Genomic DNA, 23,996 nt, shown 5'->3' on the forward strand with positions numbered 1-23,996 from the left:
GGTGTTAGAGAGAGGGGGTGTTAGAGAGAGGGGGTGAGAGAGAGAGAGGGGGTGAGAGAGAGAGGGGGGGTGAGAGAGAGAGGGGGGTGAGAGAGGGGGGTGAGAGAGGGGTGTGAGAGAGAGATAGAGGGGGGTGAGAGAGGGGGGTGAGAGAGAGAGAGATAGAGGGTGAGAGAGAGAGGGTGAGAGAGAGAGAGATAGAGGGTGAGAGAGAGAGGGTGAGAGAGAGAGAGTTAGGGGGGTGAGAGGGGGGGGGGGGTGAGAGAGAGGGGGCGAGAGAGAGGGGGCGGGCGATGGGGTGATTGGATTGGGTGACGGGGTGACTGGGTGGTGGGGTGACTGGGTGGTGGGGTGACGGGGTGATTGGGTGGGGTAGGGTGACACTTCTGGTATCCTACACACACCCCACTCCCATGCACACACACACACACACACACACACACACACACACACACACACACACACACACACACACACACACACACACACACACACACACACACACACACACACACACACACTCTCCCATGCATACAAACACACACACACACTCTCTCCCATGCATGCACACACACACACATACATCCATGCATGCATGCATACACACACACACACACACCTATGCACACACATACTCTCCCATACACACACACACTCCTATGCACACACATACTCTCCCATACACACACACACACACACACACACACACACACACACACACACACACACACACACGCACGCAATACATACACACACAAACTCCTATGCACACACATACTCTCCCATGCATACACACACGCACACGCACACGCACACGCATACATACACACACACACACTCCTATGCACACATATACTCTCCCATGCACACGCACACGCACACCCATGCATGCATGCATACACACACACACACGCACACTCCTATGCACACACATACTCTCCCATACACACACACACACACACACACACACACACACACACACACACACACACACACACACACACACACACACACACACACACACACACACACACACTACATACACACACACACTCCTATGCACACACATACTCTCCCATGCATACACACACGCACACGCATACACACACACACACACACACACACACACACACACACACACACACACACACACACACACACACACACACACACTACATACACACACACACTCCTATGCACACACATACTCTCCCATGCATACACACACGCACACGCACACGCATACATACACACACACACACTCCTATGCACACACATACTCTCCCATGCACACGCACACCCATGCATGCATGCATACACACACGCACACCCATGCATGCATGCATACACACACACACACACACACACACACACTCCTATGCACACACATACACACACACACACACACACACACACACACACACACACACACACACACACACACACACACACACACACACACACACACACACACACACACACACACACACACACACACACACACACACTTTCCCATGCATGCACAAACACACACACACACACACACTCTCCCATGCATGCACACACACACACACACACTCTCCCATGCACACACACACACACGACAGGGAAGAGGATAGGCCACGCAACCGAGCACCACCACCACTGCCCCGCTCGCTCGCCCACTCCCCCGCGACCATCTCCCGCCTTGCGCAGACAGCCACGGGACTGTGGGGAAGCGGAGACCAAGGAGGTAAGGGGGGAACACCCCTGCTACCATCTCCAGCCCCGCGTGGGGATCGAGGGAAGCAGGAAGTGGCACGGGAAGCCGGGGTAAGCGGGGAACACCCCCACTACCATCACCGCCCCTCGCGGGTATCGCGGGAAGCCGGGGTAAGCGGGGAACACCCCCACTACCATCACCAGCCCCGCGCGGGGATCGAGGTAAGCAGGAAGTGGCGCGGGAAGCCGGGGTAAGCAGGGAACACCTCCACTACCGTCAACCGCGGAGCGGGTATCGGGGGGAAGCGAGAAGTGGCGCGGGAAGCCGGCGAGAGAAGGGGGGAACACCCCCCACTACCGTCACCCGCGCGGGTATCGCGGGTATCGAGGGAAGCGGCGCGGGGAGAAGGGGGGGGGACACCTTGGCTTGCAAGGAAGGAGCAGAGGGGCTGCAGGATGGAGGATTGGAGAGTACTTACTCTCGTACTCTCCAACAAATCTCCGGCCAGAAAAAATGGCAGCTCGTTGGGGGCGGGCTCATATAGAACCTGGCTGCGCGCCCTCAAAGCCTGGGCACGCGCGCCAATCATCTGTCAGGTAGGGGGAGGTTTTTTTTTTTTCAGCCAGCGCGAGCAGGGAAAATTAAAAAAAACGAACACGTGTGCTGCTATTACTCGCCCGGAGGTTAAATCCACCCGCCCCGGTCGTGTAAATGTATAGGATTGTCGAACACTGACATACAGTATGTCGTGAGATTTGCTCTGCCTATGGGAACTGGGATGGAGGTTAAGATCTGGAAGTACAGCCTTCAAGAATCTATTGCATATAACAAACATGATAAGAGTATAATTTTGTATAGAAGGTTACCTCCTGCATTAGCGTGTGTCAGTACTGCAAGGCAGCTGGTGTTCAACCCTTACAATTCTGGAAAAAGAAATAGTCCCCATGGGGTTTGTGGCCTATATAAGGCCCGGAGTACTTTGTGTATGCCGTAAAATATGTTTAGCCTTTTAGGAGCCAAAAAAGGCGAGATTTAGACTGAATGAGAATCCTTATAACATCTATAGGGTATAGCATAAATATTATAACATAATAATATAACTTTATAGGAAAGGAACCTACCACATCAGAGGCTGTTGGTACTGCACCTCCCGGGAGCTAGCAAGCCAAATGTCTGTCTACCTTGAGAGTTCTAACAAAAGTCCTAAAAGACAGACCAATGATGCCGGGGCACACCGACGTGTTGAGTCCTCAACTCTTCCTCAGTGGGTCTCCTCTGTGGGCGACACCCCCCTGGATCTTCCATCTGATCCTTTCTTTGAGTTCGCACAGTGCCACTCCAGAAACAGGACCCTCTGTGGCTTTGGTCTCTGCAAGTATGGTGGTGGGACAATTCCTAGGCTCTCAAGGAATAGCACCGGCTCCTAGATCACCCTCAGAGCAAAGGTGCAGCCTTCAAGGCTCACCATGATCCTACAGGGAAACCCCCAGTGGTACTGGACCTCCTTTTCTCAGAGAACCTCTGCCACCGGTACCAGGGATCTCTGTTATTCAAGTGTCAGGTTCACTATGTCCTGGAACACCTGTATACAGGTGTTTAAAAAACAAAACAACATGGGTCCGTTGTTCCCTAGTCACCCGCAGCAAGGCCTCATTAGTCTTATAGTAATGTAATCTGAGCACCACATCACAGGCCCTGTCTCCTTGTTGCGGTTAAGGGTGGAGAGCTTTGTAGAAGTGATTTATGAGGAACTAGTCAGCTGGGAGATCAGGGAGACGTGAGTGGAACCACCTGAGCAGGTATGCCTGAGGATCCGCAATGTTTTCTGCGATATTTCTGAAGTGGAGGTTTTTCCTTCTTGCACTGTTGTTTGCGTCCACCTGTATGTCTGCCAGTTCTGTGATCAGGTCCTGGAGGGCCTGTATCTTGGTGTCAGCAGCTTGTTGGGAATTAGTTGCCTTGGCGGATCTCTCCTCCAAGTGGTTCGTGCGGTCACCATTCCTCCCTAAATTCTGCCAGGGACTCCTGTATATCGGCATGGAATAGAGTATTCAGCTTGCAGATGTCTTTAATTTCTTTTTTGTAGAGTGCTGTGACACCTGCTCCTTCTCTGAGTCTGACTCTGATTCGTCACGTGTTCTCTGGCCACCATCTTGGGAATGGCACAGAGGAGTTATTTTTCCTGAAGAATTGTTATACCCCCTTTTAGGTGGTCTTGCTGGGTTTAGTGGGGGCCATCGGGGTAGTCTCCTCGCCTTGGATCAAGTTTTTATGGATCGACAGATGGGCTCTAAAGTGTTACATTTTGACATCCAGTCCGCCTACATCAGGAGCCCGTGTCTCACACGGCCATTCTGCTCAGCACCGCATGTGCCCCCTCATCCCCCCAAAAAGGTTTAAATGTAATGTTAATTTAAATCATAACCAAAATTTGACACTGGTTAAAATATAAAATGAGGATAATACATCAAGATTGACATTGACATCATGTAAAAGCGAATGTCTCTAAATAAGAAATCTATAAGTTGCTCCATGAGGGTTACAAACAGAAATGTAAACTGAGGAATCATATCACATTGTTAACTTATACTATGGCTTGTTATGATATGAGAAGGGACTGTGATCCCTTAATTTGTAATGTTTAATGTACTATGACATTTTGTTGAAAATTTTATCTGCTTTGATTGATATGTGCACAATGTTTCCACTAAAAAATAAAGAAATAATAATAATAATTTAAAAAAAGGAATTCGGATTGAAGGTGCCATGTGGTATAGTGCACACTTGTTGCGTTATGCATTATGCGTTATGTCTAAATATAATTATTTATGAAGCAGAAAAGCCTAATCATAAGAACATCATTTATTTTCTGCATTTTCATTTTTTTTTTATTTGCAGTATTTATGCAAAACTTTTCGCATATCTAATGATTTCTGCAATGATCTTATGTGCAGCTCACTTCAATTTATCCCACTGGTTCACTTGTTTATTTTGTTGGTAGCAACATCTTACATATTTAGCAGCAACTATGAGGAAATCTGAAAATGGGGTAATTCCATGCCAGCAAATTTAGACTGCATTTATTCTAATATGATTGTGTTTTCTTGTATACTATGTAAGGCTATGTTTTTGTGTTATCCTATTTTGTAACTAAGCTGCCTAAAATTTGGCCTAAAAGGGAGCAACATCTTCCCTCGTTTGATCCAATCCAGCACAATCCATGGTTGGGATTCAGGAAGTCTCACCAGGCAATATTGCCTTAAGACTAGATGTAGAACCTGGTGGTGACCGAAAACATACTGTAGGACATTTTGGAAAGAATTGAACAGTGAGTATAAATCGTGTAATCCTAGAAGACAGGTGCAGATAATAAAATACAATAGGTAGTATGGTACATTACCAGAAGAACTTGCCTTGTAAAGTACTCACTCCATTGATAATATTGGGAATAGGCATGCTGCATGTTTGTAAAATTCTTGTTTGGGAGATACTTGCAGACAACATTTCTGGTGGTGTGGGTTTAATGCCTGAAAAAGAGTAAGCCAGGAATTGAGAATCATTGAGATGATTAGGTAAAGAAAATATTAAAGTTCTATGATCATTCCACACTTCAATACACTAAACACAAGGACTTTATCAACAGAAATATCACTGGGAAATCTGGATCAGATACATTTTCTGTTTTGCAATCAACAAAACCTTATTTACAGGAAAATATTCCTTACCCAAATTATTGCAAAAAATAGATGAAAATCACCAGTGTTTGCCAAGGAAATTTTGTTTTCACTGAACACTTAAATGGTGAAAACATTCACCACAGATCACAATTTCTATCTAGCATCAAGATAAATTAATAGTATAATCACCAAAATTGTGAAACTTTAACAAAGTTGAACAATCGCTGGGGAACGCAATATGGAACATTTAAAATTTGTCACAATAAGTAAATTATGGTGCTTAGTTGTGAAGACAGTTAAACAATTATAAATATATTTTTTACATTTGCAAGACCCACACACAACCTCTACTCACTCAATGTAGTGTATATGATCATTGCAATATCTGTCTTTGCATCTTTCCTTTCTTTTATTTTTTGTTGTTGACCACATTAAATTGAGTATTCATTCAAAATATTCCTTTCTAAATTACAAAGTTATGCAAGTCCTTATATATCAGCTGATGTTCCCTACTATTTATCTCTTCTCAAAGTAGTTTGTAGTAATAGTGGTTTCCCAACACAGTTTTTATTTTTTTAAATCTGATGCTGTATTCAGGAGTTATACACCTTAAATATGGAGTACCTTTTTGGCACCATTCAATAAAAAAAGACATTATGGAACAGGAAAAAGTTCAGAGAAGATTCACCAAATTAATAAAAGGGATAGAAGGTCTGACGTATGAGAAAATGCTATTTTTCATATATAAGATTTGTTTACATCAGAAAAAAAGGTGTCTATGAGGGGATATGATAACTATTTACAAATATATTCGGAGTCAATTCTTCAAGAGAACTGTCAAAGGGCAGTAAAAACAACATGGGCTACCCCTTGTGATTGAAGTACAGTAGATATTTCACAGCGACAAAGGAAAGGGTTCTTTACAATAAGGGCAGTCAAAATGTGGAATGTATTGTGGAATGTATTACCCATGGAGACTGTGAGCAGATACAATAGATATCTTTAAGAAAAGGTTGGACATCTTTATAGAAAGGTATGTATGGATATACCAAATAAATAAACATGGGAAGCATGTTGATCCAGGGAAAAATGTGATTTCCATCACTGAAGCCAGGAAGGGATTTATTTTTCCCCTTTAAAGACATAATAAGATAATGTTTCACTGGGGTTATTCTTTGCATTCCTCTGGATCAAAATACTGTAAATACAAATATAGGATGAATAACTCTGTCGTCTAAATTTAACATAGGTTGAACTTGATGCAGGTATGTCTTCTGTCAACCTCCTCTATTACTGTACTGTATATAACTATGTAAATATTCAAAAGGTTAAAATGGAACTATCCTTAAAGCAGTTTAAATGTTATTAGAAGCTATTGATCATTCATTTTAGCACACAATTTAAAAAAAAAAAAAGAGCAGGGCATGCTCAGGGTCAAGATGCTAACATTATATGACTTAAACACATATTGACTTTTGGGAGGATTACTTATTTAATATTGATATATACGGTACATGCATCTAAAAAAATGGGCAATAAAATCAACACATTTGAATCACCTCAGTGTAAGACTTTTTGGAATGAAACTAATTTGTAATGGAGTCTAGGCAGGGCCATCAATGGGACGCCACTGCATATACTGTACTATATTGCAGGGCCAGGTCCGATGAGCCAAGATAGCTGTGATTCTTCTCTAATGTAGCCTAAGAAAAAGACTGAGGCTGTTTTATTGATGCAAACCAAAACTCCCAGGATTCAACTGTGTTCTTCATTCCTATTTCCCTCTGTATTTTACTCCTATTAATAAGGATATCTTGTTGGACACTAAAACATTCCATTCACCTATTTGGATTCTTACAATACTAATGCAAACGCCAATAAAAAAATAAATATGTTCATAACAACATACTGTACAATGAGCACATACACACTTTATTCAAACGTTAACCATTTTGCTGTTGGAAGTCCGATTAAGGGACTGTGACCATGTAGTTGCTTGTGTAGTAATCACAAGGTCATGGGCAGGCCCCCTATGACACGAACAAAGTGAAGCGTCCTCTACTTTCTTTCAGATGGAGTTCACTGGTTCAAGGGAGCTGTGAATGTAATCTTTCCCTAAAAATGTGCAACAATCATACAGTATGCCAGGAGTGGCCAACTATAATCCTCAATGGCCATCAACAGGTCAGGTTTTAAGGATGTCCCTGCTTCATCACAGGCGGCTAAATCTGTGGGTAAGATGACAACTGAGTCAACGACTGAGCCAAGGATATCCTTAAAACCTGACCTGTTGATGGCCCTAGTGGACTGGAGTTGGCCACCCCTGTAGTATCACACACCCTGTGGATGTTATAAGAGCCCCTGTTCATACAAGTAAATGTGACTTTCAGGCAATTTCTTAAAGGCAGCAAAAGTGTTAACCATCTTAAAATACAAGAGTTTCTTACCTGTCATCACCCCATAGGTAGATTGCTGGTTTCCATAGTGGCATGATGGGCTTGAGTAGTGTAGCCCTCCTGGTGTTTTTTCCACATATGGCCCAGAGAAGTATATGTCAGAGAATTTAGGAATTTGGACCAAAGACAAAACAGACGGGACTGGTAAGAAAATGTATGAGGATTCAAGATACATTCATAAAAAATATTTCATAGTACTAAATTCTACAATAGACTAATAAGTTAAAAATAGAAAATGCAGTCTCTTTTAGTCCCAGATAAAGGCAGAAAAGATAATATTTCTCTATATGGGGTTTATTTACAGGGATAGATAATACACTAACAGGCCCACTGTCGCTTTAAGTCAAAATACATCATGAAATAAATACCTACTCCTCTTAGAAGACTAACTATACATGCTGCTTCAGCCCTTACTAACTGGATGAACAGCTAAGATGATTACTACCCCAAACAGGTACTATTATAGCTAAACATTTTTCAGTCTCTGTACACAGCATTATAGGGTTTCTCTTATCTGTTATTCCAAGGTTATTGAGCAGACATCCCCCTTCAGCACGGTCTCACATTCTTCCTTCCTAGGGGAGCTCAGCCCCACGAAAGGTCAGAAAATCTCTCCTCTGTAACTCTAATTTTAAGGACAGGACATCCCTCCTCAGCACAGTCTTGCGTCCTTCCTTCCTCTTCCTGGGATTAACAACACAGGCTCCGCGACCACTGTCCAGCGAGCTTAGGGGACTGTGCCAGTTTACGCAGCTGGGGAGAACTCTTCTCTTTCCCTCTTCTCTGGGAAAAGCAGTCTCCCTCTGTATGTAGTCACTTCCTGACTTTTAAAACTACACGTGCAATCAGGAGTTCAGTCAACTCAATTAGTTTGCAGCTGCTGTTGGCTTCTATATGGAAATGAACTCTCTGTACTCTGGGAAGTCCCATAGCTGCCTATTCCAGCACCTAGTGAAAGTTATTGTATCACAATATATATATATAATATACTGCACCGACACACTTTATTCGAGCAAATACCCAGTATGTACCTGGCAGATACCTGGAATGCGCCGCTCCTCACCTCTGACAAGCCCCGTTGCGTTTGCCTTCCCAGCCTGGGTTCATGCCTGGCTGACGGGCGGCTGATCTGTTAAATGATAATGATTAGGATTTAATAGGCTGCAATGCTTCGCGTGTCTACCAGATGGCATAAATTCATGAATTGTAATGCAGTATATATATATATACTGTGCAGTATTGCAGCCAGTGGGAATAAAATGCTTCAATCCCTGCCTAGAAAATACCTCAATGCACTCGGGCAGAAAACAGTCACAAACCTCAATACACCCGGGTATACCCTAATTCGTGGGACTAGCCGAGCTCGAATAAAGTGTGTCGCCAGTGTATATATACATATATATATATATATATATATATATATATATATATATATATATATATATATATATATACACACAAACAAAAAGACTGCGCCCCCTGGTATCTATATCAACTGCAGTAGCGTAATGAAAATCTGTTATTTTGAATCCCTATACATATGGATCACTGTAGTGATATATACAGAAATGATGATCTAGCAATGTAAATAACACACAAATATTAAAAAAATTATAAAAATTATAAGGTAAACGAATTACGATATCTAAATTATATAAGCAATGTATAACTAGTGACTAAAATAATCTATATATTGAATCTATATGTATTAATAAAAAATAAAATAAAAATGAATAAAAATTGGGATGAAATATTGGGATATTGTATTAAAAATAGAGTCCAGAAAAACCATGTATAAATAGTCCTGTAGTGATGAACATGAATATTGGTGATGGCCCTCTATTCAGGATACTGGCAGCTTTCTATAAGGAACCAACGACCTCCCAGTAGATCTATGAAAAACGAGAAAAAAAAAAGCGCCCGATCCAAGTGTAATATGAAAAAATACACTATTTAATATTCCCAGTGAAAATCCAACAAATTTAAACTCACAAACAAAAATAGTAAATCAAGCATGTAATGAGTAATACTAATTTACCAAATGAGTATTACTCATTACATGCTTGATTTACTATTTTTGTTTTTGAGTTTAAATTTGTTGGATTTTTACTGGGAATATTAAATTGTGTATTTTTTCATATTACACTAGGATCGAGCACTTTCTTTTTTCTCGTTTTTCATATATATATATATATATATATATATATATATATATATATATATATATATATATATATATTGTGTAAAGACTCCTTACCAGGCAGACCACATTTCCTAGGGCCACACAGAACTCACCTGTGCCAATTATTTTGCAATACATTTTTTGATATTGGACTACTGTGCGTGCTGTCCCTTCCCTGCTGTGTGGCCCTAGGAAACATGGTCTGCCTGTGTCAGGAATCTGCCCCTGGGTTTGGCTGGAGCCCATCCATCCGGAGCTTTGCAGGTTCCAGACAAATTATTCCCTGCTTCTACAATCACTTGCCTCCTGTGCAGCTCTGGCCTGATTGGCCTCCTGTGCTATTTAGTTCCAACCCCGCCCTCAGGAAGTTGCTGGACATAGACTTTGCATTCCATGTTGCAAGTAACGGTGCTTGTCACGGACTCTCTGTTTGACCAACAAGAAAGTCTCTTATCTGTATCTGTTGTTGTTGCTGTAGGGCAAGGGTGGGGAACCTTTTTTCTGCCAAGGGCCATTTGGATATTTATAACATTGTTCACGGGCCATATAGACACAGGCAGGAAAACAGGCAGGCACACAGGCAGACGCACAGCAGGCACACAGATCCCCCTCCCCTACCTCTGGTAGTTGCTGCTGCTGGGGGGGATCGTGTAGAGCGGCTGCTGGGGTATGTGCGGGGACTGCTGTGGGGGGAAGTACGGTGGCTGCTGGGGCTAGTACAGTGGCTGCTGGGGATCGTATAGGGCTGCCGGCGCCTCACACCACCTCCTCCTGATTGGGCGCATGGTGGCCATTTTTTTAAAAATTAGCGTGACCCCGGTTATATCATTAACAATTGAATGATCACGTGAAGAAGTCACAAGAGCATTCACAGAAGTACATTTGGGGTGCACATCACAGTAAACATTTTTAAATTTTCTAACAATGCTATAGTGAAAAACCAAAGTGAAAGTGAAAAAAGTGAAACTCATATATACAATTAAAACACGTTGCGCTGATGGTGTAAACCCTTAGCAAGATAATGGAGTGATATCATATATTGACTGAAAACCTGGGCCTCTAAGCGTTAATCGCTGGTTTGTCCTCCTGCCTATTGTTGTAAGAGTAAGGTCCTAGGTATAACACAATTAATTGCCAAATAAAAAACAGCTGGAGGAGCGTCATCAACCATATAATATGTGCAGCACTGTGTGTGGCTACAACCATAACCCAAAAGCAGCGTCCACAGTAAGATAATAAATAGGCCAGTGGGAATTCCCTCACTATTAAGCTATCATATGAACGCTACTTGCTTGCAAGTAGCAGAGCTCCAACATCGCTCTCAACAAGTTCTGGGTGTCCCTATGACTAGTGGCAATGATGAAATGATAGCAGTTGAATATGGAACCGTATAGTTACAATCTATGATTAAATTGCACAAATGATTGGGGGATTCCCTATAACTAAGCTATCATATAAACGTTGCTTGCTAGCAAACAACACAGCTCCAACATCGCTGTCAAGATTTACTGGGGTCCCTGTACTGGTGTCAGATAAAGGTAATCGTGTATCACTGTTATAGTGTGATACTTAGCTGTATGTAATCTCATCGTCTGCTGCTGCTGCTACAGGTAAATAGGTCCGTCAGTGCTGCCGGAGCGCTCCTCCTAGCTGCTGCTTGCTCGGGATCAGCTGCCAACGTGAAGTGACGTCACGGTGCCCACACCCTACGCGTTTCTCTCCAGGCGGAGCTTCGTCAGGGGCAGAAACGCGTAGGGCATTGGCACCGTGACGTGGTGACGTCACTTCACGTTGGCAGCTGATCCCGAGCAAGCAGCAGCTAGGAGGAGCGCTCCGGCAGCACTGACGGCCCTATTTACCTGTAGCAGCAGCAGCAGACGATGAGATTACATACAGCTAAGTATCACACTATAACAGTGATACACGATTACCTTTATCTGACACCAGTACAGGGACCCCAGTAAATCTTGACAGCGATGTTGGAGCTGTGTTGTTTGCTAGCAAGCAACGTTTATATGATAGCTTAGTTATAGGGAATCCCCCAATCATTTGTGCAATTTAATCATAGATTGTAACTATACGGTTCCATATTCTACTGCTATCATTTCATCATTGCCACTAGTCATAGGGACACCCAGAACTTGTTGAGAGCGATGTTGGAGCTCTGCTACTTGCAAGCAAGTAGCGTTCATATGATAGCTTAATAGTGAGGGAATTCCCACTGGCCTATTTATTATCTTACTGTGGACGCTGCTTTTGGGTTAGGGTTGTAGCCACACACAGTGCTGCACATATTATATGGTTGATGACGCTCCTCCAGCTGTTTTTTATTTGGCAATTAATTGTGTTATACCTAGGACCTTACTCTTACAACAATAGGCAGGAGGACAAACCAGCGATTAACGCTTAGAGGCCCAGGTTTTCAGTCAATATATGATATCACTCCATTATCTTGCTAAGGGTTTACACCATCAGCGCAACGTGTTTTAATTGTATATATGAGTTTCACTTTTTTCACTTTCACTTTGGTTTTTCACTATAGCATTGTTAGAAAATTTAAAAATGTTTACTGTGATGTGCACCCCAAATGTACTTCTGTGAATGCTCTTGTGACTTCTTCACGTGATCATTCAATTGTTAATGATATTAACTTCTGTACATAGGTAGCACTCACTTAGTGTTATTTAACACTTGGTCATTATATATTATTTAGAAATTGTTAGTGAGCAGTGTGCAATACTCTGTGTTGTTGTGACCCCTGTTATAGCAGTTGCCTTAGCAGGGCCAGACCAAATGATTTTGGGGCCTTATATGGCCCTCGGGCCTGACGTTCCCCACCCCTGATGTAGGGGAAGGTCACTCTATTCTCCTGGGTCAGCATCCTTGTGTGCTATGGCACTCTCTGTGTCCAGGTATCTCTATACATATCTATCTATATATATGTCTTCTCCCCTCGTCTTGCTGTCAGCATGCAGTCCTTCTGTGTGCATCATGACATCATCTTTTCCTCAGGACAGCCCAGTTGTAGGCTAAGGAAATCTCTAGTCTGTCCTCCTTCTCCTTATGTCAGCCAAATGTGAGCTAAGGACATTTCTCTCAGTTTTCCAACAGGAGGCTTTTCTACCAGGCTTAATTGGCCAGGTGGAGTCTGGTTAATCACCTGCTGCACTTAACCAGATCCCTTCTGGCTTTTAGAGATGGTTTCTTCAACAGGGATAAATCCCTGTTACATACCTCCCCTGTTGGTGGGAATCTCGGCTTACAACGGCCGAAGACCATCCTTCCACTCTCATTCGAGATATCTCTGCAGCTTGAATGAGAGTGGATGGAGGAAGAGAACCCTTAGTCCCACTGGGATTGGAGTCATTTCTCCAGGTCAGTAATGTCTCCTCATGAAGGTGCTTGAGCTATGCACTCTTCAGTCACTCATGGAGGACTTTTTCCAAATACAGTCTTTCTACTGATGCGTAGTCATGAGATTTCCCTTGCGTAGGGTGATCCTCTGTAGGCAGACTGTATGGTGACAGTCGCAGAGCATTTACACAAATAGCTTTCTCTGGCTATCTTTCTGTGCGGCAACCTCTTATCTCTTGGTATGAGGCATCCAGCTCAATGCAGAGAGTATGAACCTCATTCTGAGAGACTTCCAACTCTCTGTGGTGATCACGAACCTCTTGATGAAAGACTGTAATCTCTTTCTGTGCCTCCTCATACTTCTGTTTCAGATTAGCAATCATTCGGCCAGACTTTCTCTGCTTTTCATCCATGGCGATAATACTAGTGTTCGCAGAATCTAAATCTCTCTTTAGATCCTGCAATTCTTGGACGCCGAGTAAAATGCGAGCACAGTCTTCTGTAGCTGAGCATTATTTTCTCTCTCCATTTTCAATTCTTCCCAGAGCAGATCACAATTATGCCTGGCAGCTCGCAGTGCATCTTCAGGGCTGGTCAAGGGATCGTCCCTCACTGGTTCTGGCTCTGCTTCCCTGGTAAGGTTGGTTGAGGGTTCCTCACTGTTGGCACCGAACAGACACTTCTTTGTGTTCCATGACTTCTGCCTTGGTCCCTCTGGATATTCTGTCACACGCGTGACAAATCCTCCTTTTTCTCTAGGCTGCAGGGCATCTCCAATCCCCTTTTTCTCCGCGAGATCTGCGGACGTGTCTGATCCTTCCACGGTAAGTGAAGCACCGCTTTTCTTTTTCCACCTTTTTGTTTTGAACGACTTTTAGAATCTCCAAAAATACATTACCCGAACCAAACCTCAGAGTAAAAAGAAGCACCACATCATAGATAAATGAAAAAGTAGTGTATCGGTACAAAATGATCCAACGTTTCAGACCCTGATAAAAGTCCCATTGCTCCAGTCCTCAAATTCCACCAAATGGTCCCTTTTAAGGATATCCCTGCTGAGAACATGTGTCTCAATCAGTGTCTCATTCATTTTGATTAAGCCATATGGTCTAAAGATATCCTTTAAAACTTATTTGTTATTGGGACTTAAGGACTAGAGTTGTGAACCACTGCTATAGATATATATATATATATATATATATATATATATATATATATATATATATATATATATATATACATACACATACAAATATATACACATACACATACACATGTATATACAGTATACATGTTCAGAAAAAATTAGACCCCTTTTATTTTTTGTCCTTATCTTGCAGAAAATTTGAGCAATTATAGGTCTGTCACAGTAGATTAGAAAATAATTCTTACATGTAATAATCAAATAAATATTCTTTGGAATTGGTGATGGCATCATGACCTCATCAAGTGCATAGTAACAAAATGCTGTTTAGTGATGATGATAAGTACATTATAAAGTGCTTGAGACAGAGCAAGTATTATGGTCCAAAACGCTTACATAAAATGTTTCCTGAAAAAGGATGGCCCCTAGGAGGACTGAAAAAATGAATTCGTAAAAAAAACTTATGGTTCAGGAATTGGATGCAATCAGACAGTGGCGTTCTCATCTTCGGGCATGCGTTTCAGCAGGACGACATTTTGAACACACACATTGAACCATACAGTACTTTGAACTCAAACGTTAATTATAGTGTTTCAGATTAGTTTACAACAGTTTAATACATTTACAAGCTATGAAGGAAAAAATTCCTATTTTACGTACATGCATCTACCGCAGTGTATCTTGTAATTGTTGACATAATACAGTGACATTAATTTAACATCATTTGATTATGTACATTGTGCTTCTCGGTAGTGTTAATCTACATACAGAGGCGGCACATTTTATTTGAGTGCGGCTAGCTCCGCAAGCCTGGGGATGCCCCGGCATGCTAGCCGCACTCCCTCGGCGTGCCGCGCGTCATCGACGCGCGGTCACGTGTCATCGGGTGCCTGCGCCCCCTGCACGCGCGTCCAGGGCTCCCCGAGGGAGCCCTGGTGTCCCGCGATGTGGGGGACGGCGGCAGGGGGTTCCGGGGGACCCGGCGGACCCGGCAGCGGGAGAGAGAAAGCCCCGATCGGAGGGCGCTCCTCCGTGTCTTCGGGGCGCGCCAGGTTACTGCTGCGGCCGAGAACGGGCAAATGCTCGAATAAACTCGGCCGCAGCAGTATTGTAACAAACCTACAATTGTACACATACAGTATTCATGGGAATTGAGCGAGAAATATGTGATGAAAATATAAAAAGATTCCTTTCTTCCCGAACACTATATATATATAGACAGGGTTGCAGACCTGTCTAAGACATGCAAATGAATATACAGGAATATTTACAGTTGCTTTATGCTTTACTGTGGAGGGTTTTAGTCACTTTTTTTTTACCCACCATAACCTTAATAGTCGTGGTGATTACCTACTCTTATCTCATTTGAGCAAATGTCAGCAAGCCAACCTCACACTGATGATACCCATCAAGGTTGAAACATGTCTGTGAGTGGGTTAACTGACTTTGCATCTCCCAAGTCCTTGCTTAAAAGCTGTGTTTAAAGCAGCATGCATTGACTAAGGGTTGCTCATGTAATGTGAGCATGAGATAAAAAGTGGCTCTGTGTGCTCATTTGCATGTCATTTCACAGAATCCCTTGCTGCAGTGGAAGTGCTGTTTGCTGGGTGATAATGGTGAAAGACAGGGTTGCAGACCTGTCTAAGACATGCAAATGAATATACAGGAATATTTACAGTTTCTTTATGCTTTACTGTGGAGGGTTTTAGTCACTTTTTTTACCCACCATAACCTTAATAGTCGTGTATGTATATATATATATATATATATATATATATATATATATATATATATATATATATATATATATATATATATATCCGTACCGTGTTAGCCGAGCTTCAATAATCAAAAAATAAATAGATGATACCGTTCTGTGGCTAACGAAATGCTTTTATTTGTGCGAGCTTTCGAGATACACTGATCTCTTCTTCCGGCGATGTTACAATGCCTTGTAACATCGCCGGAAGAAGAGATCAGTGTATATCGAAAGCTCGCACAAATAAAAGCATTTTGTTAGCCACAGAACGGTATCATCTATTTATTTTTTGATTTTATATATATATATATATATATATATATATATATATATATATATGTGTGATTTTATAGACCTTTATTGCAGATTCTTTCACTTTTTTTTCACAAAAGTGTCCAAAACACAACTGCGCTGTAACTATTTATACCCATACACACGATAAAAATATAAAATAAATGTAATGAAATAAATGCTTACAATAATATTCAGCACTTTACAAATAACAAAGATAAAAATACCATAATTGCAACAAAGGCAAGTTAAGGCTTTTATAGAATACAATGATTGAAATGGGTAAGGCACCACGATAGCATGTTTGCCCTCAAACCTGAAGAAGACCCTTATGCGGGTTTGAAAACTTCTATCGACGCTTCTATGTTCTATGATGAACTTTTGTGTTGGTCTATTAAAAGGTTTTAGAATCTCCAACAAATAGCACAAATAAAAACATTAAAAAAGTCAAATATCATAATATTTTGACTATGCAATGTAAAGAGCTGCAGGTGGTGCTAAAGAAAAAGAAAATCAAAATAAGTGGAGCCATTTAATTGTGCAATCCTTGAAAGCAAAGGACACATGTCTCCTTAGAAATGATATGTTGCCAGGCCCCCCCTGCCTATCAAGCCCCCCCTCACCTTGCTAGTGATCACAGGGGCCGCCGAGTCCAATGGCGGTCCCGTCGGCCGATCACAAGAGTGGGAGCGGTGAGGACCTGGCTTCAAGGGGGTTGCCGGGGACGCGCGAGGCCGGTTGCCAGGGCTGCGCTCGTGTTGCGAAGGCTCCCGGCGCTCCCGAAGCAGGGCGGCAGGGCGCCGCCATTCCCTATGTGGTCTCGCATGTGCAGTGATAAGCGAGCAAACACTAGCCTACCAGAGAAGGCTCTTGGAAGGGACTACAAGTCCCATGAGCCTCAGCAGCGCCTCACGTGACGCCAGGGAGCCAATAGGGCTGAAGGATTGCTCTGGAGACAGATTGATAAATTTTGCGGGCTTAGAGCAACGGCAGTTGGAGCTGGGAGATAGAAGGGGAAGGAAGGGTGTAGTGAGCAAGTGGCTCCTACACCAGGTAAGGTTCCCCAGGTCCCAGACAGGACCCAACTCCCCACCAGGTTAGTGGGTAATTAATAAGGGACGGCCCCTAGGTTAGGTACCCTGCCCTTAGGTGCATGTGGGGTACAATCTTGTCAGGTCACGGCTGTCAGTGCTGTGAGGGCTGACAAGAGGGCATCGTGTGTAGATTGCAGTGCGTTGCTGCAGGGGCTGGGAGTGTCAGTGAGTGCCAGGAGAGCTAGGGGAACTGATTAGGCCAGTAAACCCCTAGGCCCCAGACAGGTCTTCACTCCGCAGCTTGTGGTGCTACAGGGACAGGCCCTAGGTTAGGGACACTGTCATCGTAGCACTAGTGATAGATAGGGACACATCAGACGCTGTGCTTCCTGAGAAGAGACTTGGGCTCAAGTCTATGTTAAAAATACAGAGACTATCTCCAGGGTTGGGCGCAGATCATCAGTGTTGCTGCAGAGGCCATCCGGGTGGGATCGCCCCGGACGGTAGTTCCTGTGTTCATCCGTCATCGGATCCTTTGCATAGCTCCGTTGCAGGCCCGAGCACTGGAGTGCTCGGCAGGTAACTCTTGTCAACAAGTGCACCAACGATCCTACCTATATTATTCACATGGGACCAGTGACTGCGCAGTCACACATATCTTCTCCCTTAAGGGTGCAGACGTATTGTGTATTTGGTTACTGGACACGGGATGGGATCACCTGGTGAAGGGGTTAGCGTCCTGCGAGACGCATTAATTAGTGTCTCCTCTAGAGAGGGACACCTGTTTATCTGTTGATGTTATATGCAAGTACGTTTCCTATGCTCACAAGTAAAGGTATTGGTGGTTATACATACTGTGTGCTGAGTGATATATATTGTCCTGCGAGGAACCACTCCCCCTCTGGTGGGAGCCATCGCAGGTGGAGGCGCTGCACCGAGTACAGGGTTACTCATAATATACTTGCCCCAGGTTCCCCGTGGCGGAAGCTCAGCCCTCCTGTGAGCCTAACAGGTAAAGCACCACACCTGGTAACAGTAGGTTCTCCGCACTCACAATATATCTGCGATTGGGTGGGGGAATACCCGTTACACATATATTCTATGTATAATCACAACATGTCAAATCTATGTTTTATGAAACAGTAATTACCGTATATACATCACGGGAAAAACCTAATCATATATGTGAACAGCTCTGGATTCCCAGAGTATAAAAATAAAGGAGAAGAAAAAATGCAATAGAAACAATTAAGAGACTGGTTAAAAATTCAACTAAAATGTGGGTCCCCTGGATTAAGTATCACTCATTTTATCATTGTTATATGAAATCTAGACCAATGGATATGATTTATGTAGATTTAGCCATCTGCAGTTAAGCATATATGCCATATTTAAAATATATTTCATATAGCCTTTTTCTTCTTGTCAGGGAAGCATTTAGCCCATTTACGGTATTTAATAAGAGCTAAGATCTTCCCTGACAAAGAGAAAATATTTTCACACCACATGGAACATGGACCCTAGAGCGAGAGAGATGTACAGAGGCAGGGGCCGTTATTCGAACACTTCATGCGTTGTATAACTCGGAATGGCGCGGGATTTCTTCCAACCGTACCGCTTTAAGACGCGAGTGCAGGCGAGTGCAGAAAATGGCATTTGAGTGACTCGGTTTTTAAACACCTGAAATTGACACAGTAGCACAGTACTGTACACATTACAATTCATTCATTTCATTGCATTTAATTGCGCACAAAGAAACAGAATACATGAAATTCAAACAAAGCAACCACGATAAACACGTGTGCCTGGGGTGATTGGCCGCGTTAATGCTGCGTGGAATACAGCGACGCACACGAAAACGGCTCCGTGATTTGTTCAAATAACGGCTGCTGCATCTGTACTATTGCCAGAGAACTGACAATGCACAGAAGTCCCAATATCACGGCGGTTTTGACAAGTAAAGAGAGGTTTTGCGTAAATAGAGATACTGCAGCTTTAGGTTTTAAACCCTCTTTTGTGTTGCACAATGAAGCATTGACATTTAGTTTGACTTTCAGATTGAGATCCTGAATACACAATTCTTACTGTTTTCTTTCTTTCAAGGCAGACTAATTGTTTAATACAGTTCTGGATTGCTTCTCTTAGCTTTTAAGATTTGATTGTGGAAGATCAATGTGTTGTATCAAGTACACCGCTTTTTAGAGCATTTTTGCACACTCTAAGGCTTTTTAAATATAACTCTTTGCATATTTTCATGCATAAATATATTCTTATTATGTCTTGGATACTTTGTAGGCCTTTGGACCATCATAGAAATTAGGATAGATCATGCAATTGCATAATAAATAATATTACATTGTCTTCATTAAAATGTAATACAGAACCGAGAATTGTGAACAGCAACGATCACACTCAGGGTTCCTGTAATATTCACTCATTGTAAAGGAAAAGTACTGGATTGATAGGGGATATCAATATCCCTAGGGATCAAAATATGGCATAAGTGGCCCACACAGTAAAAACTGAGGGAAGCATATCGATGTACTCCGTACAGCCAATAAAAGAAAATAATACAATTGACAAGGGATCGTTGCTGTTCACAATTCTCATCTCTGTATTTCGTTATTGATTTTCCCCTTTCACCTTTGTTGTCTTAATTGATATGCAAATATATAATTGGGTCGAGTGGTTTGTCAAAGTGTAGCGTCTTCATAAAAATGTATCTGTCTCCAGATGAACGCTGGCAAACAAAGTTGTGATACCCAACAAAATTGCTTATCTACAACAACAGATGATTAACTTTCAAATTGCTTCAGCAATTGATAACAAAGCAAGCAAGAAATTAAATTGGCTTAAAGATCAGTACAACTATTGCAGTGCTACACACTGTAGTTTAATATTGAACAAAGAAGTCCCAATGCACATCCAATATGACAAAGTATTTGTTTAATTTCTATATGTTTTTATCCCACTTCCTCAGTAGCACTGCAGTTGTCACGATAACATCTATAATAGTGTGGGACAGGGTTTTGAACTAAGATTGTGTATGTCTATATATTTCAATAACTCAATGTATTTGAAAAATATACTAATGGCCTGAGTCCTGCAATGTATTACTAAGCAAATAGGTTTCATTATATATATATATATATATATATATATATATATATATATATATATATATATATATATATATATATATACATATACATATACATACATATTAGAAAAGAAAAAGAAAAAGCGCCCGATCCTTGTATAAAATCAGATATAAAAGGTTTAATTTTCCATGAACAGACAAATGCAAACTCACACTTTGTCAATAAAATAAAGGCATGTTATGGGACATTTTTCATTTTTTTCATTTTTCAATATTTAACATTAGTTTTTATTATTTTTTTATTATTATACATCCACTTGTTCCTAACCACCATTTAATTCTATTTTTTCCCATTGCCATTAGGCATCTGTGCTGGGTGTGTCATCTTGCTGTGCTGGATCAGGGTTGCAGCAATTTGAGTGTATGCTGATAAGGGCGCTGTCTTTTACATTTTGCATATATATATATATATATATATATATATATATATATATATGTATATATATATATATGTACACATATATATATATATATATATATATACTGTATTTATATATGCATATGTATATATATATATGTATATATATATATATATATATATATATATATATATATATAAAATCAGTGGTTTCCATAATTGTAAAATAGATTTTCTTTCAACAACCAATGTAGTGCATGTACAAATGTAGCTTATACGTTTAATAAACATACACACATGAAGCATCATATTGTAATATTAATCCTAAACGGGAAACTCCTAATAATATTGAAAACATTTTAATTGTAATATTTTCAAATATAATTGCAAGGATGTATTTGGTGCATATCATTTTTCAATATTAATTGAGTTATTTATAAGTAAATATGTGTAAATGTCCCCCAGTTTGATTTGCGAAATCCCATTGTTGTGACTTTTCTCTCCAAAACTCCAGTTTATTTTTCATACTGTATTTTGCATTGCACTCTCTGCAATAAATTTAGGAAAGTGGCAACATAAACCAGGAAAGTTTTTCTCTTTCTTCATTTAGGCATACTGGGATATTGTTTTAGAAACGCGCTCAAGACGAATGCTAAGGGGCAATGAATTTGCCAGTTACTGTACATGAGTTTGGGCAAAGGTTTTGCACATCTCTGCAGTAAGTATTATAAATACAAAGATCGTATATTCTGGATTAGCACAGACATATCTAAAATTTTCTCTTGGCATATCCATTGCATTTAAAAATCTAATCTTGTGTTTTATGGTATACTAGTTGGAGTCATATTAAAAATAAGATATTCCTTGCAAATTTGTTTTTTCAATTGTCACATATTTTGCCCATAACTTTTTAACAAGCTCTTGCTAATAAGTAGACCTAGCATTTGTTTTAACACTAAAGGCAGAATATTGTTTATCATAAACTAACATTTAACACATTTCTATTGGATTTTTTAAACATTTATATGTAAAGAGTAAGAAAGTTAGCAGAACATAAAAGTACCTGTGGAAACCACATTTGTTGTGTGGTTGGTGACGGGAAGATATTCGGCAGCACTGTGATGCATCCTTAGGGGAAAGGTGGCTGAAGAATCAGAATTTAAAGGTACAAAGGAATCAGCCGACACAAAAGCTTGGAAACTCATTCCCTCAGACAGAAAAAAACGAAGGAAAGATGAATGATGTCTTTTCTTTTTTGTCAGAAAGTCTTTTGTGAATCAATAATGGATTTCAAGTAGCACTTTAGATCTTTTTTGCTTGCATGTATACATTAACAGGGCTACACGGCACATGCATGTCGTGTGCAGGTATTTATACTGCAAGGAAATCCATTTATCCATGTTAATGTTCTTTTCCCAGGAGATTGCTACACCAACACATCGCCCGTCCTTCCCACCAAACATAACAATACCTGCCCAATTGGTTTAAGGAAAGAGAAACCTGAGCTCTATTGCTCATCTTAGAGGTCACTTACGCCTCTATCATTAGTTTGAATGTGTATTTTTTGTGACTTTAGCATTAAATAAAAATTACAACAAATTTAGCTTTGGTAAAAATTGCATTCATTTCTACTCTACCCTTCGTTTAATTTGCATTTTCCGTCATTCATTTTAGGATATTATAAAATGATAACAAGAGTATACTTGGTAAACCTTCAATTACCACTTTAATCACTTACCTCAATAGCGGAACAAGTATATGTGTACTTGATGTTAAATAATGCTTGCATACAAAAAAAGATATACCTTGGTACCTGATAACACCTTAGGTGGTTTAGAATCTCCGTTTCTGGTCATGTACTGTTTAAAGAATTCAGAGAAGATTAATTGAATCTGATGTTATAAATGATATCATAGAAACCAGAAACACTTATTAAATTTGTATTTGTACTTATTTACTTTGAAATCAAAGTAAAAGTAGCCATATTAGCAGTCATCATTGCACCCGCTGACTGGTACAATAGCACGGTAACCACACCCCTCTTTCACACGTGGTTAATCCTTTTAAATGGCATCTACTCCCAAGGGCACATTGTGTCTGTGAAGCAATAATGTCTACTATTTCTATACCTTTTAATAAACTAACATGACATTGCTTATTGACATAATAAAATAAAATCATAATGTTATAAAGTGTTTGGGTGGTTGGTCGAATAAATTACATATAGCACCCTGCTAGGAATTTCCCTTTACCCTGCACATCAGTCCTGGTAGCTGCAGGTAATGTAGGGGTTAAGTCCTCACCAGGCCCTAACATGTGAGTTAGTTACAATTCTGTTATTATAATGTTGCACTCTCAAGGCACATGTTTGGCCTTGTGTAGTTCTGGAATTCGCTAGATCGTCACATGGTAATAGTGTGACCAGGTTGCAACAATTATTCTGCCTGGATAATGGGGCAGAATGTTAGTCACTCTCCCTAGGGATAAAAAGTAGTGATCCACCATTATGTATTGAGACCTAACCCCAGGGAGGATCCCAATAACACCAGGAAAGACCCCAGACTTCAATTAAAATCAGGAGGTCTCCAGTCTCTCCTAGTCTGTAAAGCAGCAGTATCCCTTTTATTATTTTCAACATAGGGACAGTATCCCAATGTTAGGGGCTCCCTAGAAAAGATGCAGAGAAATTGCTACATGGTTGTAGGGAGTAGTTCCATCCTCTGTGTCACTAAGGGACCTGGGGTGGACTGCCAAGGATTTCAGGACAATGGTTTGGATCTGCTACTTGGCAGGGCAAAAGGATCTAGGGAAGAGTTGAGTCACTATGTTACTCGCCAGTGAGAGAGACTGATTAACATTGTTTCTGAATGCTGAAACCC

General features: G+C 41.2%; 1 protein-coding gene across 2 annotated transcripts in view; it reads right to left on the minus strand.

Moving 5' to 3' along the window:
* POU1F1 (POU class 1 homeobox 1) overlaps window positions 1–22,322 on the minus strand; it is a 45,913-nt gene extending 23,591 nt beyond the window's left edge. The window contains exons 1-3 of one of the 2 annotated variants that reach the window (XM_075594005.1): window positions 22,181–22,322; window positions 18,234–18,239; window positions 7,827–7,892 (exon numbers count right to left, since the gene is read on the minus strand). In XM_075594005.1, coding sequence (XP_075450120.1) covers window positions 7,827–7,892; window positions 18,234–18,239; window positions 22,181–22,322 — 214 coding nt within the window. Of the gene's footprint in view, window positions 1–7,826; window positions 7,977–18,233; window positions 18,240–22,180 lie in introns of both variants that reach the window. The other variant, XM_075594004.1, reaches the window with a different exon arrangement.
* Between the last annotated feature and the right edge of the window lie 1,674 nt (window positions 22,323–23,996).

The sequence above is a fragment of the Ascaphus truei genome, chromosome 3 (assembly GCF_040206685.1).
Source record: "Ascaphus truei isolate aAscTru1 chromosome 3, aAscTru1.hap1, whole genome shotgun sequence".
In the NCBI taxonomy this organism is placed as follows: Eukaryota; Metazoa; Chordata; class Amphibia; order Anura; family Ascaphidae; genus Ascaphus; species Ascaphus truei.